This window comes from Prunus mume, linkage group LG3 (genome assembly GCF_029339155.1).
Source record: "Prunus mume cultivar Tortuosa linkage group LG3, ASM2933915v1, whole genome shotgun sequence".
NCBI classification, from domain to species: Eukaryota; Viridiplantae; Streptophyta; class Magnoliopsida; order Rosales; family Rosaceae; genus Prunus; species Prunus mume.
Window position 1 is genome coordinate 17,765,742 of NC_142700.1, and position 16,028 is coordinate 17,781,769.

The following is a 16,028-nucleotide window of genomic DNA, read 5'->3' on the forward strand; positions in this document are numbered from 1 at the left end:
CTCCTCGCTCAAGATCAATTCATATCAACCATAAACACAAACAAATCAGAACAAAGAAAGCTATAAGCTTTTCTGCTTGGATGAAAAGAAAAACTTGAAGAACTAAAACAAGCAAAGTGAGAGAGTTGGTGAGAGTAAACAGACCAGGATCTGAGACTGTGGCGAACCATGTGGCCTCTTTCCAATAGGGTGTTCACAAGCCAAGATCCTATAAAACCAGTGGCTCCAGTCACACAGTAAGTTGCCATAGCTCCCTTTCTCTTGCCCTCCAAACCCTCCATTTCTTTAACTCAATGCAGGCTGCTGTTTTAGATACCCTTTCAGTGTTGTCTATGAGGGAATTTATAGATTAAATAATTAATCATATTATTGGATGTGTAATCCTGTAGCTAATATAATACTCATTTTGCAATTGTATAATCAGAAACTACTAGACGATCGAGTACGCATGTAACAGTAATGAATTCATGATTTGGAAAAGTTGAAAGCAAATATGACATGTCTGGCCTATATTTGGAATCTATATTCAAAATATGTACTTTTTTAATTTTTGGGTGGAGATACTTGGAGAGTGCCAAGTGTTAAATCGTCCATGAGGTTTTAGTGGGACACGCTTCAATTGCATGGTGGTACAGATGAAGCAAAAACAAACAATACTGTTTGCCATGCTTGCTTTAGGTGGCGTTATTTCCACCACATTTGTAATTTTCCACCTATTATTTAATAATTTTTCTATTATGAATTCATCTTTATGTAAAATTATTTTGGAGGACAATTTTAGTATCTTACAAAAAATTAAAAATAAGGGTTAGGGGTTTAATGGCCTCGACTTGTAGATGATGATATCAGTATTGAGACACATAACGCCTTGATAGAGAAATCCTCCCTGTAATAAATCTAAGTGTGAAGCCAATATATGTAAGATAGTATGTCCAAGATTATTAACTAAATTACACTATATGTCATTTACCTTTATATTTTGTAATTTTAATTTATTTTCAAGCATGTCATTAACTCTTTGATTTCTAATTAATACTCCCTTATTTCTAGCATAGTAATATTCATCAAATCCCTAAAATTTCGACAAAAATTGGTATGTAGATTATAGGTAGATTATTCATAAAATAAATAGGGTAGATTATTCACAAAAAATAGGTATTTAATTATATAAAAACACAGGTAGATTATTCATTAAAAAAAAGTAGGTATAGTATTTAGGTATAAAAAAAAAATAGGTATGTTATTTATAGGTACACAAAATAAGTACAGTATTTAGGTAACAAAAAAATGGGTATGTTATTTATAGGTACACAAAATAGGTACAGTTACAAAAGATATGTTCATAAATAATAAATAAAAAGGTACGAAAAACAGGGGTTTTTTTATATCAATAATAGCCAAAATTTAACTCCTAATTTCATAAATGTCAATTTTTATAAAAACTTTCAAATATAGCCAAAAATTCACGTAAATAGATGAAAATGCCCTCAACATTTAAATAACCTAAAAACATAGTTCATCTCTATCATGACCATCTATTCACACCATATTAGTTTTAATTCGATGTATCGGCTTCACAAGCATATATTGCCATCTTGCTTAGAAACTACTTCATGTTGAGATTCATGATGGGAAGAATGACAAAGAGATTTATAAAAAACTTGAAGAGGAGTTTGGGGAGACAGTACTTTGTTCCCTAAAGTTTGATTTGCAGACTGTACTTGCAGTATCACAGCAGTTTTTACTTGTCTTGGGTGTTAGAGATTGTTCCTGACCCCAAATGAGAAGCAAACCATGTTAGACCTCCTCCTGCCCATCACGAGGTAATAGTCTCTCGTGATGGATAGAACAATGATGTGCCTTCTTCCACATGCTTTCTTTCCATTTTATACTTTGAACTTAGGGTTGAAACTAAGAAACTATGGAACAATGGTATGCCTTCTTCCGGATGAGACATTCTTTGTATCAATTCAAGGAAGACCAAAATGATTTGTTTTATTTATATTTGTGTTTGATGACCAGCAGTGACGGATCCAGGAATTTTTCAGGGGAGGTGCAAGATTTAAAACTAAAAATATAAAGGACTCGAGCAAGGTCCAAGGTTCAAGTCTAATATCCATGTAGTGTGTTAAAAAAAAAGGCTAAAAATTCAAAATTAATTTAGACAACCAAATGCCCTTAGAATTTTAACAATACTAATGTTATTCGAAATTAAAACAAATAAGAATTTTACGTGTATTACTAATTGATTACAGTCTGTATGGAATATCAATTAATATGAACAAAATCCATGTCAATTACTTAATTAATCTAACAAAAGTCAATACCAATTAATCTAACCAAAATTAATACCAATTAATCTAACCAAAAGCACATGTGATTTGGAGGTCAGAGATAAAAGTACATGTGATTAAAAGTTATGGGTAATTTTTTGTGAATTTTTTGGCACACATATGAGTTTTTAATGAATTTTTTAAGTTAGGCCAATTAGAAATGGACATGTGTCAGCTTGCTATTGGACCATTTTAAAAAAAATCAAAAATGAGAAGCAGAGTCTTTCTTCTTCCTCGAAGAGCCTCTGCAACTCTAACTTTAATTCTAGAAAAACTTGAAAATTCATGCTTTGGTTGTGGAGCTTCGATTGATGAACCGTTTTCTCCTACATGCTCGTGAGATCGAGCCCAACAATCTAAGGTGAATATTTAGAGTCTCACACAACAACAAACAAAACAACGTCTTTGAGGCATTTAGTCGAACAATTGGTGGGCAATAGCGAAAGGGCAAATTCTGACATCCCCAGGAAGTTTCTGGCGAGGAGAGGTGCAGCTGCGCCTCTTTGCTCCTCTGTGGATCCGCCAGTGATGACCAGCGATACAAGCTATAGATGCAGTTTTTTTTCTTTCCTTTTTTTAATATAGATTTATTTGATTTTTAATTTTAAGGGCATTTGGGTATATTTAAGTGGGGTTTTGGCTATATTTGAGAGTTTCTATAAAAATGGACATTTAAGAATTTAGGAGTTAAATTTTGGCTATTTATGATAAAAACTCAAAAATAAGTATATTATTCATAAGAAACAGGTACATTAGTTTATGCTAGACTTTGTATGTGATCAATAAGTATGAGAAGGCCAAGTTCTTGGGTTAGTGTTGAAGGAGAGTGGGAAAATGGATTAGGATTAGATACACCAAGAGTTTGATCCCTTCCTTCCAATGTAAAGAAAAGGGTAAACTGCCGGATACCCTTTGGAACTATATATAAATCGAAATCTCCACAATGATTTTATTTTATTTTTTGCCAATTTAGCCGACATATTATTTTAAATGGTCAATTTAGCCCATGTTGTTAGTTTTCATCCAATTTCATCCAATTTTCTGTCTAAATGTCACATGTTAGACATGTGACTCACTATTCAATTAAAATTTAATTTTTTTTAAGTTTAAAATAATTAAATTGTTAAAACTACAAAACTAGAAAAGGAAAAAAAAAAAAGGAAGGCAATCAATGTCTTCCCCAGCCCTTTCCTCCCAAGACTTTGTTTCCAATCCCACATCCACAAGGGTTTTCAAGTGAATAGCTCCTGTTTGTTAGGTATTAGCCAATGACAAAAGAAGCTATCACTTCTCATACCCATGGAAATAAAGAACCAATGCATTCGGGATTGGTGAATGCTAGTAACTTTCTCTATAACCTTCTTTTTTGGACCTTCTTCCTTTTTTATTTGACATGTGTCATTCTCCTTACACTTAAAACAATGTCATTAATATATTATTTTTCTTTTCAATTTTACCCTAATTAAATTTATTAAATTTATCTAATAAAATTTCACAACTTTCTTACCATTTTATTAATATTTTTTTTTTAAAGTCAGTTATTTTTTATTAAAGAAAATGTCTTGACTCACACCATCAACATCTTCTTTGGGCAAATTCAAGTCAATCTCGACTCCCATGGACACCTAACAATATAGGCTTGAGATAAAATATATAGAAGCAAAAGAATAAAAAACCACCAAAATCGAATTAAATATGAAAACATAAATATACTATAGTTTAGATTAACAAAAGGAAAGGCGAAATAAATACCCATCAACCTAAGAAAATACTTCCAAAATATATCAATTTTCAGCACAATAATACATCAGAAATGAAAAAACCATACCTTTGACCAAGACTTGAAGCGAGAGAAGCTGAACAAGATGCTTTAGCTTTTGTGGTTGAACCTGAGTGCCCTTGGGGAAGAAGACAACGCCCACTTTGAAATGGATTCTTGAAAGAAAGTGAGAGGGAGAGAAGAATAAGAAGGAAAAAATGAGAGAGAGGCGAGAAGGGGGCGAGATATGGAGGGATAGATAGGGAGAGAAGAAAGAGGAAGAAGATGGAAAAGGGCCAAAAAATAAAAAGAGAAGAAATCATGATTTTACATTTTCTTTATTATTTTTTGGTATTGTCCTTGTAAAATGACAAACTTACCCTTATAATTAACAGAACATTGGATTGAAGTCTAAAAACTTGACGACATGTGCTAAATTGACCATTTAAATTAGCCTGGAGGCTAAATTAGCTGAAAAAATAATTCAAAGTGGAGATTTCTATGAGCGTGATAGTTCATGGGAGTATTTGGTAGTTTACCCTAAAGAAAATGTATCGTAATTTAAGGATGCCACTGGTCATGAGATTTTCTTTCTTTTTAGTTATCTATCTATACGACTGAGTTATGACATGAGGGTGGGAGAAAGTTTGGTAAACCAATTGTTTAATGTTAAGACTATTTCTAGCGGGAGGGGTTAGTTCAGGCAAGAAGCCCCCTAGGCCCTCAATTCTGTTTTCAAATGCCAAAGTTTGCAAGGTGCACTGAGCTCCACCAACCTGGGCTGCTGTCTGGGTAAGTTGACCTCCTGTTGACATCATTGTGATGACAACAACCAATTTAAATACCCAACAAATGATGAAAAAAAAACCAAAAAATTCATAAATCTTTTTTCTGTAAATACCTAGCCATATCTTCACTTCCCATACCAAAACTCCGTACAAATTCCTCTCCTTATATCTCATGTGAATAATGGTTGCCCCTAAGTTGCCATGACAATGAGTGGGAATGCATCTAAAAAATTACTAAGGTAGTTACTATTTATGTGAACGGTAATTTCCCTTACCTCCCCTTGTATTTTACCATGGCAAATGGGTGGAAGTGCTCTAATAAGACAACATTGACACTTCACACCTGCTGGAGGAAACCCTTTATTGTCAACCGAAGGGAGTAAAAGGTCAATTTCGTTATTAAATATAGAGTAAATAATGTATAAGTTAGGGCAATAGAATAATTAAACAATACATTTACGAACTTTCTAATAATCCTATACTAACTTTATAAATGAATACATTTGAGGTCATTTTTCTAGAACCACTCTGTATTGCGATTTAATGATTCGAACTGTCTATATTTACACGTCCTTCTCTCATTTCTTACATCACATGTTAATTTAGGAAACTTTAGCAAGGTGATCTCTCATGTGAGGAGGAATACATTAGTTATAAAAGACCTAATCTCATTACCTTAATATTACATCTCATATTAATTTTTCAAGGAAAAGCTTCAGGTTTTAAACTACCAACTCAAGTCACTGTTCGCAGTGTTCGAGGTTTTATATGTCTAAATGGTCTACATCCATAATATATTAGTCTTTGTACACTGTCCTCCCAAGCACCAAAAGAGCGAAAATAAATAAATAAATCGCTATGTATGGATTTGAACCATCTACATTGTACAATTTAATACTTTAACATCAAATCCAGATCACAAGGACATGTTTCCGATTTGAATTTTAACAAGTCACATTCCATCCTTCCGGTTGTGTCCCAACCCAACAGTTGGAACAAGTGCAACAGTCAGAAGGATATGCTTTCATTTGTGTTTAGAGAAGACCCATCGTATCTTGATCAAGAAAACAACAATAAATTCTGGAGGAGTGTTAGTGTCAGTTACGCATGGGCGTGTGTCACATTAGAGATGAGTCAATAATTGCGGGGAACACAGAAATCGACTGCTCGGAATGCGTCACGCGTCTACTCGCAACTGATGCTAACACTTTCCCTAGATCCTGAATGTCAAGACCGCATTATGTGCATTAACAAGAAGCTGCAAGTTTTGGAGAAAGATCAACATTCTAATTTGTCATTCAACCAACACAAATACACAAACTTATATTACTCTGTTGCATGTGCATCAGTCAAGGGGCATGCCAAGGTATTTAACCAATACAAACAACAAAATGATATGAATACATCTAGAGTGTCTAAACTACAACATTGTTCAGGCAAGAATTGGATCCTTATGCAGAAGTGGCAGCTACTTCAGTTTTCCTTTTTTCTTCCTTCAGTTTCTTCCAGTTCTCTACATTATCTACTATTTCACCAGTTTTGATGAGGTAGCGAACTCGTTGTCCATTTTCCAGAATCTTATGACCCACTCGACTTGCTACATCTTTTTCTTTTGAGTAAAGCATCACATTCGAGCTGTGGATAGCTCCTTCTACCTGGAATATGAAATTTAAACTGTTTCTTTGTAATTAAATGAAACTAGTAAATGAGAAAACATAAGAACCAATATGTTGATGAGTACACATTTTAAGAAAGAAAAAGAACCTTAATAATCTGTCCTGGTTCACCCTCTTCCCTGCTCTTCATATGCTTCGTCTTCAAGTTTATGTCTTTAACTATCACAGTGCTATTGTGCTTATAGATCTTTGTTATCTCTCCAGTTTTACCCTTTTCATGCCCAGATATGACTTTCACCGTATCTCCAACCTTAACATGCATTTTGTGTAAAACAGGAAGGCTGTTCGGCTTGCATTCCTTCCGCTCCCATCGCTTGAGCTGTGCAAGGGCAAAAAAGCAACATTTCAGGAAAATGGATGAGCAGCCCAATAAGCTACATGAGAACCCATATTACAAAATAGATTTTTCAAAAGAAAAGGATGTTAAATTATGTGAACCATGCCAAGCAAATTGAAACAAAGTTTTATCTTGGTTTAGCCAGAACAAAATCAAGATAAAGACCTCTCCACCACATTCATGGATAAGTTGCAACAAAATGCCCACTGTATGGCTCTTCTAAAACCAGATGGCTTGGGAGAGTGGAATATCCCATTTAGTGGTAAATTTTGGAGAAAATTATAAGTGAAATTGCATAATAGAAGATTGCTTCCAAAAGAATTACAAGGAGAGCACTACTTTTTTTTTCCAAGAGAGAGGAGAGCACTACTTTAAGAAACTAGTAAGTCAGCAATTTCATTGCCATCTTTCTCACTAACTTTTTTATCCTAAATACATAAATCTTTTATTTTTGTTTAAACAGTTATCATATTCTGGTTCTGTACAACAAAATAAATTATTGACAAAGATAAAGAAAAAACAAATATTGGTAGAGATAGGACTCGTGATACTAACCTTCACTACAATGAGGCAAGGCTTCGCTGTTAAATTAGCCTGCGCACAACACGAGTAGACAAACTGTTATGCAATGGTTTTTTTTATCCTCCCAGTGATCAGTGATTCAAACTCATGCTTCAGCGTGAGTGGAATAAAAAAAATTCTCATCACTTTGACATTTAACAATTTTGTTTCTCTCAGATGACAGAAAGAACCAAATATAAAACAAAATCAATATAGAAATATGAGCTCATAAAAAATATAAAAAATAAAAACAAAGCATATACTTTAACAAACTTACTAGTAAACTTAAAACAAATTATTAAAATATAACATGACACATTTTGTTTCAAAACTTTATTAGATCCCATCTTTGAGACATTTACATAAAATCATGAAAAGAAATAAAACCATTCTAGTAGAATGAACTGATCGGTGTCACAGTCAGTATTTGGGTTACAAAAAGCCAGCTCACGACTGTGTAAACAGAATGCAAGATCACAAAATGAAGCCAACTCATCATTAAACCGAAAGCTAAAGGTTTATCCAGCTAAAGCATTAATTCATGCAATTAGTTTCATGTCAGTGAAGTAAAAACTATTCATCCACTAATATAGGCAACTATTTTCATTTACAAACCTGGGAAAAAAAAAAACAATCCTTTACTAGATGTCATTAAATCCTAACACAAATACCAAGGGAGAAGCTAATCTACAGGGTGTTAGCACATTTTCATTCTTAGGTAGTGGGAATAGCATACAGTAATTGTAGTCAAAGTTTCATTAAGAAACAAAACACTAAGCACCTAATACTAAATCTTATACACAACAAATTCCAAAATAGTCTACCGGCAATCTTCCTTCACTATTAAAACCTCTTAATCAAACCGGCATCTGGTTTCTATTAAAATTTCCAACAGAAGAATACAAACCTTCAATACCAACTTGGAACATTTTGAATAAACAATCCACCAATGTCAGAACCATAACCAAAAGAACAGTTTCTTCAAATTTTACAAATAACCCATCAAAACATTATCCATTTCCTTATCATCTCTCCAATTCTTAGAAAGCCCAGTTTGAAATCTTAATCAAGGAATCCATTTTCACAGAGTAAAGGAAAATCACATCAATTTGCACGAACCACTAGAACAAAGAGCTAGTCAAATTTTAAGCAAGACCCATTTCAGTGTTACAAGCAAAAATAACGGAAATACAGCAATAACAACAAGTTTGAGCTTCCATTCCTGACAATGTGAGTGTTATTTTTACTTTAGCAGAACTTTTTCACAATGAGTTGAAATTGAAAGCAACAAAATAAAAGAAATTTGACATAAGAATTGAAGGAGAAACCGAAATCGTACCGGGACAGGGTAAAGAGTAGGGGTTAAGAGTCGTTGGCCCAGGAAGGAGTTAGAGGAGAGAGAAAGAGAGGTCATGGAGCTCTGAAGTGCAGCCATGGCTGCCATTTTCGTTGCTTGCGTGTACTTGGCTGCGATTGAGAAATGGATAATACAGAGCAGAGCTTAAAAGAGTGTAAACTTGTTGCACTATAGGATTGGGACGAAAACGACGACGTAGCTACTTCTTACTTAAAGATGGGTTTGGAGGGAGCAAGGGACTATATGTAATTTGGGCCTTATTAGATTTTAGTGAAGAGACGAAGTAAAGCCCAACCCAACTTTTCGGTAAGGGTGATTTTTTGGACACACAAGAATTGTTGGACAACCAGAATTTATCTATGGTATTTGTGTTGATTTTTTTATTTATTTATACAAGCGATTGTCTAAATTACTCTAAATTAATCTAAAATGTGAAGAAGGGGACTGAAACTTGAATGCAAGGAGGCGATTAACTGCCCTGACCAATTGGCCTAACCCACGTCTACAGTATATGTGTTCATAGAATCGCCCTTGTTATTTTGGTGATGTTCCCAATTTTTATTTATTTTTTGGGTGGAAAGGTTTGCCTTTTGGTTCAAATTACATAGGAAAGCCAACATGTTGAACAAATACAAACTTTTTGTAGGATATTAAAATAATAAATTACATAACACTGCAAATAATGGGAAACAAGTTCCTTCATTTCCATTGATTGAGAACGGTATACAAATTAGAAACCTGTCATTTGAGCAAAACAGGGAGGAAGAAAGAGAAAAAGATATGTTACAGAGTAAAAATGCTGAACTGAAATCCTGTCACTCGAGCAGAAATCAGAACTACTTGAAATCTGCTAGTTCTAGCCCATCAAAGACTGCACATGTATCAAAAAAGCAAAGCCAAAAAACCAAGAAATTTTTTTTAAAAAATGAACAAATGTGAAAACTATCGTCTATACTTCATAGGTATCAGCTATGCTGTCCGCAGACTCCTCTCTTCGATGTTCAGCCATTTGGATTTTGGTTTCTGGTTGGTTCACGTCGATTGTGACTTCATCTGTTACGGATGACGAGGATTTCATGTGCTTCCTGTTGTGCCTCATTTTGAGCATCCGTGATAGCACTTGTACAATGTCTCTCATGGAAGGCCGTTTCTTTGGGGCACGGTTGACACATTTATATGCAAGAGCTGCCACTTCGTTGAGCTCTTGCATATGGAAGTTCCCATTAAGACGGGAATCCACAATTTCTTCCCACCCAACTTTCCCCTCCGTATTCATAGCGGCCTATTTTTCACATAGAAAGTTAATTAGATAAGCAAATAAATAGCATTAATTGGATTTTAAGTGGATATGTACTTCTGCAACAAAAGTCCACGACAGTCTTCCCCTTCATTGTTCTTCTAAAACTAGACAATTGCAGCTATTTTATTCATATATATAGACAGCCTAGCCAAGCAAAAGTGCGAGCAAAAAAAGATACACACATGCAAAACTACAGCTATGTATCACTATAGCAGACAGACAAAAAAATGAAAAAGAATCAAAGACCATTATGCAAGTGTAATGGATAAAAAGCTGCCATAACAATGTCTAATGATCTCTTTATGTTCCTGGGTTATCAATATTGTCACATGGTCAAATCAACCTTAAAATTCCCTTCCCTGTTTCACCTACCTATCCCCGGTCGTGTGCGGTGAAAAGGGAGGGAGAGAGAGAGAGAGAGAGATCTTACAAGCTCAACATATTCCATGAGACCTTGTTGAGGATTTCTTCCAGCTATGAGTTCAAAGAGCAAAACTCCAAAGCTGTAAACGTCACTTTTCTTGGTGAAATTCCTTGTAGATATATACTCAGGATCAAGATAACCAAACGTGCCCCTAATATTAGCTGCATGTTTGTCCACCATTTCTTCTCTTGAAAGTCCAAAATCAGCTACCTGCTTGATCCAGAATAACCCTCTATAATATCATAATTGGCAGCCTAACCTTTTATAAGTTTTATTACTTTTAAGTTCATAAATATATGCATATATTTGGAAAGTAAAATCCAAAATGCAAAAATTTCTTCCACATTTGGGAAGTAAATCAAATACTCCCTTTACACAGTGTGATATCTTTACGAATCTGCTTTTGGAAAAATGATTATACAAAATTAAAACACATACCCTGGCTCTCATGGACTGATCCAACAGAATATTGGAAGATTTAATATCACGGTGTATTACAGGAGGAACTGCCTGGAGTGGAAAATTAAAGTTCAATAAATAAACACCTTGAGCATAAACAGAAACAACAAATCAACAAATCAACAAATAAACACTTTTGAGCATAAACACATGCACAGGCACAAAAGCAATTCATTATGTTTTAGTACAGTAAGATTGACATACTCCATCATGAAGATACTCCAAGCCTCTTGCCACATCTAAAGCTATAAGAACCCTCAAATCCCAGCTCAACGGCTCATGCTTTTCACCTGCACAAAGAAAAGCATGTTATTTTCAATTAAACATCTTGCATATCAAATCTGCATTTTTCTTTCAAATTTCAATCTTGTTCTTCTTTCTATTCCTGTGTAAACTGAATGCACTAAGACATAGTTAACATCATCCTTTCCAACAACAATTGCAAAGTTAACAATTCACAGTGGTCATTACATGAACAGAAGTGGAATCAGAATATGTCAGAACAGTGACCATTAAAACAAACATAAAAACTTGAGTGATAACCCTAAGAAATTCCATTAAAAGAAACATATTTGAAGTTCTATAGTCATCTTACTGTATAAATGAGAGGCCAAGCTGCCTTTACTCATGTAGACATATATAAGCATATGTTGCCCTTTTTCTGCACAATATCCAATTAAGTTCACGAGGTTTCTGTGATGCAACCTTCCCAATAGCTTAACCTGAAGGGAAAAGATTGGTGAGGGACTATAAATGATGAAACAATCCAGAATAGATTTTATACTTAAAAATGAAATTCATTACGTGGCATTAATCAAAACATCGTGATGCCATTAAGAAAGCAAAATACGAATATTTTTCTAAAAGACAGAAGCGAATTGGTTAAGAGTATAAACAATTACTTTGTAGGGACCCTAAAAATAGTAAAATATTAAATGAACATTACCTCAGTCTGGAACTCTTTCTCCCCTTGTTTAGAATCAGTTGCAAGAACTTTAACTGCAACAGTCTCACCCGTTGACATCTGAGCTTTGTACACAGGACCAAAAGCACCTTGCCCTATCAATGTTGTAAAGTTATAGGTTGCTTTTTGCAGATCCCTGTATGTACCCAATTAACAAGTTAAACTAATACGCCAACTGCAAAGGGGGATCAAGACCTTAGCTGTGCAAAAATAAACTGAATCTCCTTTAAGAATAATAATATATAAAAATTCATTGTGAATGTCAACAAAAAAAAACAAGTACTAGGTAGTTAATACTTCAAAAGCAAGAAATTGAACAGTTCATGACGAATCTAGGCGTTTTGCAGTTATAAATGAATGGCATTAGGCATCTCACATAAGATGCATTTCTTGCTTGTTTGGATGAGTCTACATGTTTTAAGTAAATGTACACTATCAGAGGACACATTCCTCGGAAATTTAACGACTCTGTTATAACAATTGTAACAAAGTAATGAGGGGTAAACTCTAACAAGCATTCAAGCTATCTACTGTATTCACATAGATTGATCCTCTGGTGTTCAAATGTTTACGACACATACTCCAGTTGGTTTCTATCAACTATACAGGCTCAGAATTCAGCCATTACCAGTTAGTCAACTCATTATCACCAAGACCGTAAAGATAGAATGCTAAATAATTCCACTAAACATGATTCAATACTTTCCATACGGAACAAGCAATGATATGATAGAAAACATATCATCTAAATCAAGAACTAAGGTGCATGAGAGTAATAATTTTTCTGGAAACATTACTTGTAAGAATACTCGGGTATTCCTGACATTGAGACCACATTACTCTTCTTAAATCCCTCAAGCCAGAAGGAGGAACCATTGCGTCCGGATTTTACAGGTGAATCTGGACCAATGGTCGAGTCTGACAATATAGTACAAGAGTCAGCACCATTAGCACGGATAGGAATAGTGGCTGTCCTCCGAGAACTGCTGTTCCCTATCTGCAAGCGCCTCCTATGGTACCTAATGCAGAAGAATCCAGAAATTGCCAAAAGCACTCCAATCACTACCCCTATAGATACCCCGATTATCAGCCCAGCCGGCTCGCCTTTCATCTCCTCAAATGTACTTTAGTGCCTATTCAATGATCAAAGCCATTGAAAAACCTGCAAAATGACCAATGGACTTGAAAGTTGTGAGGTCAATTTTGAACAATTTGTTTGATATGCATAGCCATCAAAGAAGTGAAAATAAAATAACAAACTCCAAATTATGTATACAAAAAAAATCTAGTATTCAAGAAGAAAAAGTTATCTTAAATAATGCAATTTTAGCTCCCAGTTCCAAGTTTGAACATGAAATTAACGTTGGACAAGCATAACCTCGTCAATTCACTTTTAGCTTCAAACTAGTTCAACCTCAACTCTGTTTACATTAAAATCCTTGTAACAGTACTAAGACAAAAAAAACAGTTACACGATTCGTATTTTCTCTTTTCTGGGGGCCGGGGGGAAGGGGAGTAAAAACAACCCAAACCGTTTTTGTTTTTTTCAAAATAAAAGCTTAATTAATGTGGGAAAAGCAAAAATCAACAGCATTAAGTAAGATATCAAATGTATAGTGACAGAAAATTCCTTGATCTGCTTCCCATTTAACCAAATCAAACTGAACAGAGATCTCCCATACCAAATCAAATTCATGGATATAATCGAAAATCTAAGAAATGGGTCAACCACAAATCCAACAATGCTCTGTTTGGTTGCTCATAAAACCAGGAAAAGAAAGTACAGTATAATCATAAAAAGAAATTAATATAAAAACCCATTTAGCCCAATGCAAGTTATATAGGACCTACTTAAAGTCAGTTTCACTTTTCTTTCCTTTCATTCAACTCAACTTTTCTTTTCTCGGCAACCAAACAGAGATTCAAGAAAAACCCCCCAACAGATCATGGCCTGGCCAGGAAAACGAAAACACCAGAAATTGAACAGCAAAAAGAAGCAAAATCAAACCAAAACATTGACGTGCAGCTTTAGCTTTAGTGGTTTTACTCACACGCTTTGGATATTACCTGTATATGCTGAGAAACTGTTACGTGATTTGCTGGAGTAAGGAAGAGAACAAGTGAAAGTGTCGAGACTTGAGAAAGAGAGAGAGAGATTCCAAGGATGAAAAAAGAGAATATGATTATGATGTAGGAGACGAAAATATTTGAAGGGAAACAGAGAAAATGAAAAAGAAAGTTGGTGTGAGAAAGTAATGAAGGAAATACAGAAAGAAACAGTGAATAATTATGGTATATGTATAAATATAATGGTATGTTTTTGGCTGGCTTCTTAAATACCGTGAGTCGCCGCTGACATAATGAAATGAAACGCGCCTCCCTATTGCCCCTAAAATTGGCCTCGCTTTGTGTGTGAATGGACCAATATGCCCAAATTCTTGGGATTTGTGATTTTTCAAAATAAGAAAGTAAAGGGTAATACAACTTTAATATTATGTTGTTAAGCTGTCAACATATTAGTCCGAATCGTAAACGAGTTAGATATTATTGATTATGGTGTCAAATTGAATCGTGCAGGAGGTAGATTTTGTTAATGAGGTTGTCAATCCAAATTGTAACGAGGTGAATTTTGTTTGAACATGTAATACAGTCTCAAATCGTAACGAGATGTTAAAATTATGATGTGTGACGAGAGAACTTTATCAACAATAAATATGTATTACATTACAAAATAAATAAATAATGTGGGAAGGGGGTCTTGGAGACTTGGTTGGTGCACTGGCTGAGAGACTATTAACTATTGAATTCAATATATGAAAATTGGTGGGTGCACCAATTTTGATCAATTTTCATGGAATGCAGGAATGGTCCAAGAGTTGCACATAAATTTGTGGGTCTGACTTTGTCACCTTGAATGAGCAATAGGTTGTCTAATAAGAGATTAGATTGAGTTTATGGATAGGTGACGTTGACTTCAATAGTATTTATTTTCATGTTGGCCTTGGACATGGTATGAGTTTAAATTTGATGTCATTAATCAGGAATATTGGTGGATTTGGCAACAAAATTCAAGGTTTCAATGTCATTCGGCGTGTAAATCCTGGGTCAAATGAAATAAACCAAAAAAAGGCATGAATAATGGGACCAGATAATCTGTGAGAAATTGTTGGCTAATGACTTGGTATAGAAGAAAGTCAAACGATGAATTTTCTGCTGCGAAAACTACAATATACTAAATAGCAATCTACGCACGAGGTGTTCGTAATTAATAATAATTCCCATGAATACATTGCATGATTGCATCAGCTAAAAAGGTCATTCAACGGTTTTACTATAAAAAAAAATATAAAATAAAAAGAATCGTTCTCTTTACTATCAAGGTCTATATTCAAATTTGGATGTCGACAATCTCTCTTAGAGCATCTCCACCACAAGGCAAAGTAGGCAAGGCGCAAGGGCTGTTACTTATTCACGTGAATAGTGTCAGCCTTTGCATTTGTGGTTCCACCCACAAGGGCAAAGTCTAGGGCAAGTCTAAGGCAATTACTATTCATTGTACTTTATTTTCAATTTTTTTATAGTTTAAACCATTAATTTTGATAATCTTTTGTAATTAAATTTTCGGATAAGATTTTCACCCTCTAAAATTGTGCCACGTCTGATGTAGAACAAATGTCAGATTTTATCGCTTGAGTTAGAAAAAGGACGTAGTGGGAATTTGCAGATTTGTCGTCCGAGCTCCGATTAGGACGCAAAATACCATTTCGGAAAGGAACGACGCCACGAGTCAAACTCACTGCTTTGCTGTGATGTATGATGGATTTTGGCATTTTGAGGTCGTTTGGCCTTCCAAAACGGCATTTAAAGTTTCGTAGTTAATTTTCAGTATTTTAGATTTTAATAAAAATTATTCAAAGAAAATTCCTTTTAAAATTGTGCCATGTGTCAAATGTTAGATAACATTTTCAGATATTTTTAAAAAATTTTAATCTCAGATTTTAGATAAGATTTTCACCCTCTACAATTGTGCCACGTGTCAAATGTCAGATAACATTTTCAAATATTTTTAA

General features: G+C 34.5%; 2 protein-coding genes across 4 annotated transcripts; both read right to left on the reverse strand.

Moving 5' to 3' along the window:
* Positions 1–6,145: 6,145 nt before the first annotated feature.
* LOC103342482 (large ribosomal subunit protein uL24c) lies at positions 6,146–8,970 on the reverse strand. Of its 2 annotated transcripts, none has more exons than XM_008246107.2 (4): positions 8,794–8,959; positions 7,449–7,487; positions 6,645–6,875; positions 6,146–6,535 (listed from the first exon to the last, which is right to left on the reverse strand). In XM_008246107.2, the coding sequence occupies exons 1-4, from the start codon at positions 8,896–8,898 to the stop codon at positions 6,332–6,334; spliced, it is 579 nt and encodes a 192-aa protein (XP_008244329.1). In that variant the 5' UTR covers positions 8,899–8,959; the 3' UTR covers positions 6,146–6,331. The 2 variants fall into 2 exon arrangements, with proteins under 2 accessions (XP_008244329.1, XP_088904673.1); XM_089048547.1 differs by having other exon boundaries at positions 6,358–6,554; positions 8,794–8,970.
* Positions 8,971–9,491: 521 nt separating this feature from the next.
* On the reverse strand, positions 9,492–14,227 carry LOC103342481 (calcium/calmodulin-regulated receptor-like kinase 1). Of its 2 annotated transcripts, none has more exons than XM_008246106.3 (8): positions 14,026–14,227; positions 12,756–13,120; positions 11,941–12,094; positions 11,590–11,716; positions 11,199–11,284; positions 10,974–11,045; positions 10,542–10,745; positions 9,492–10,093 (listed from the first exon to the last, which is right to left on the reverse strand). In XM_008246106.3, the coding sequence occupies exons 2-8, from the start codon at positions 13,067–13,069 to the stop codon at positions 9,761–9,763; spliced, it is 1,290 nt and encodes a 429-aa protein (XP_008244328.2). In that variant the 5' UTR covers positions 13,070–13,120; positions 14,026–14,227; the 3' UTR covers positions 9,492–9,760. The 2 variants fall into 2 exon arrangements, with proteins under 2 accessions (XP_008244328.2, XP_016652288.2); XM_016796802.2 differs by lacking the exon at positions 14,026–14,227 and adding an exon at positions 13,810–13,930.
* Between the last annotated feature and the right edge of the window lie 1,801 nt (positions 14,228–16,028).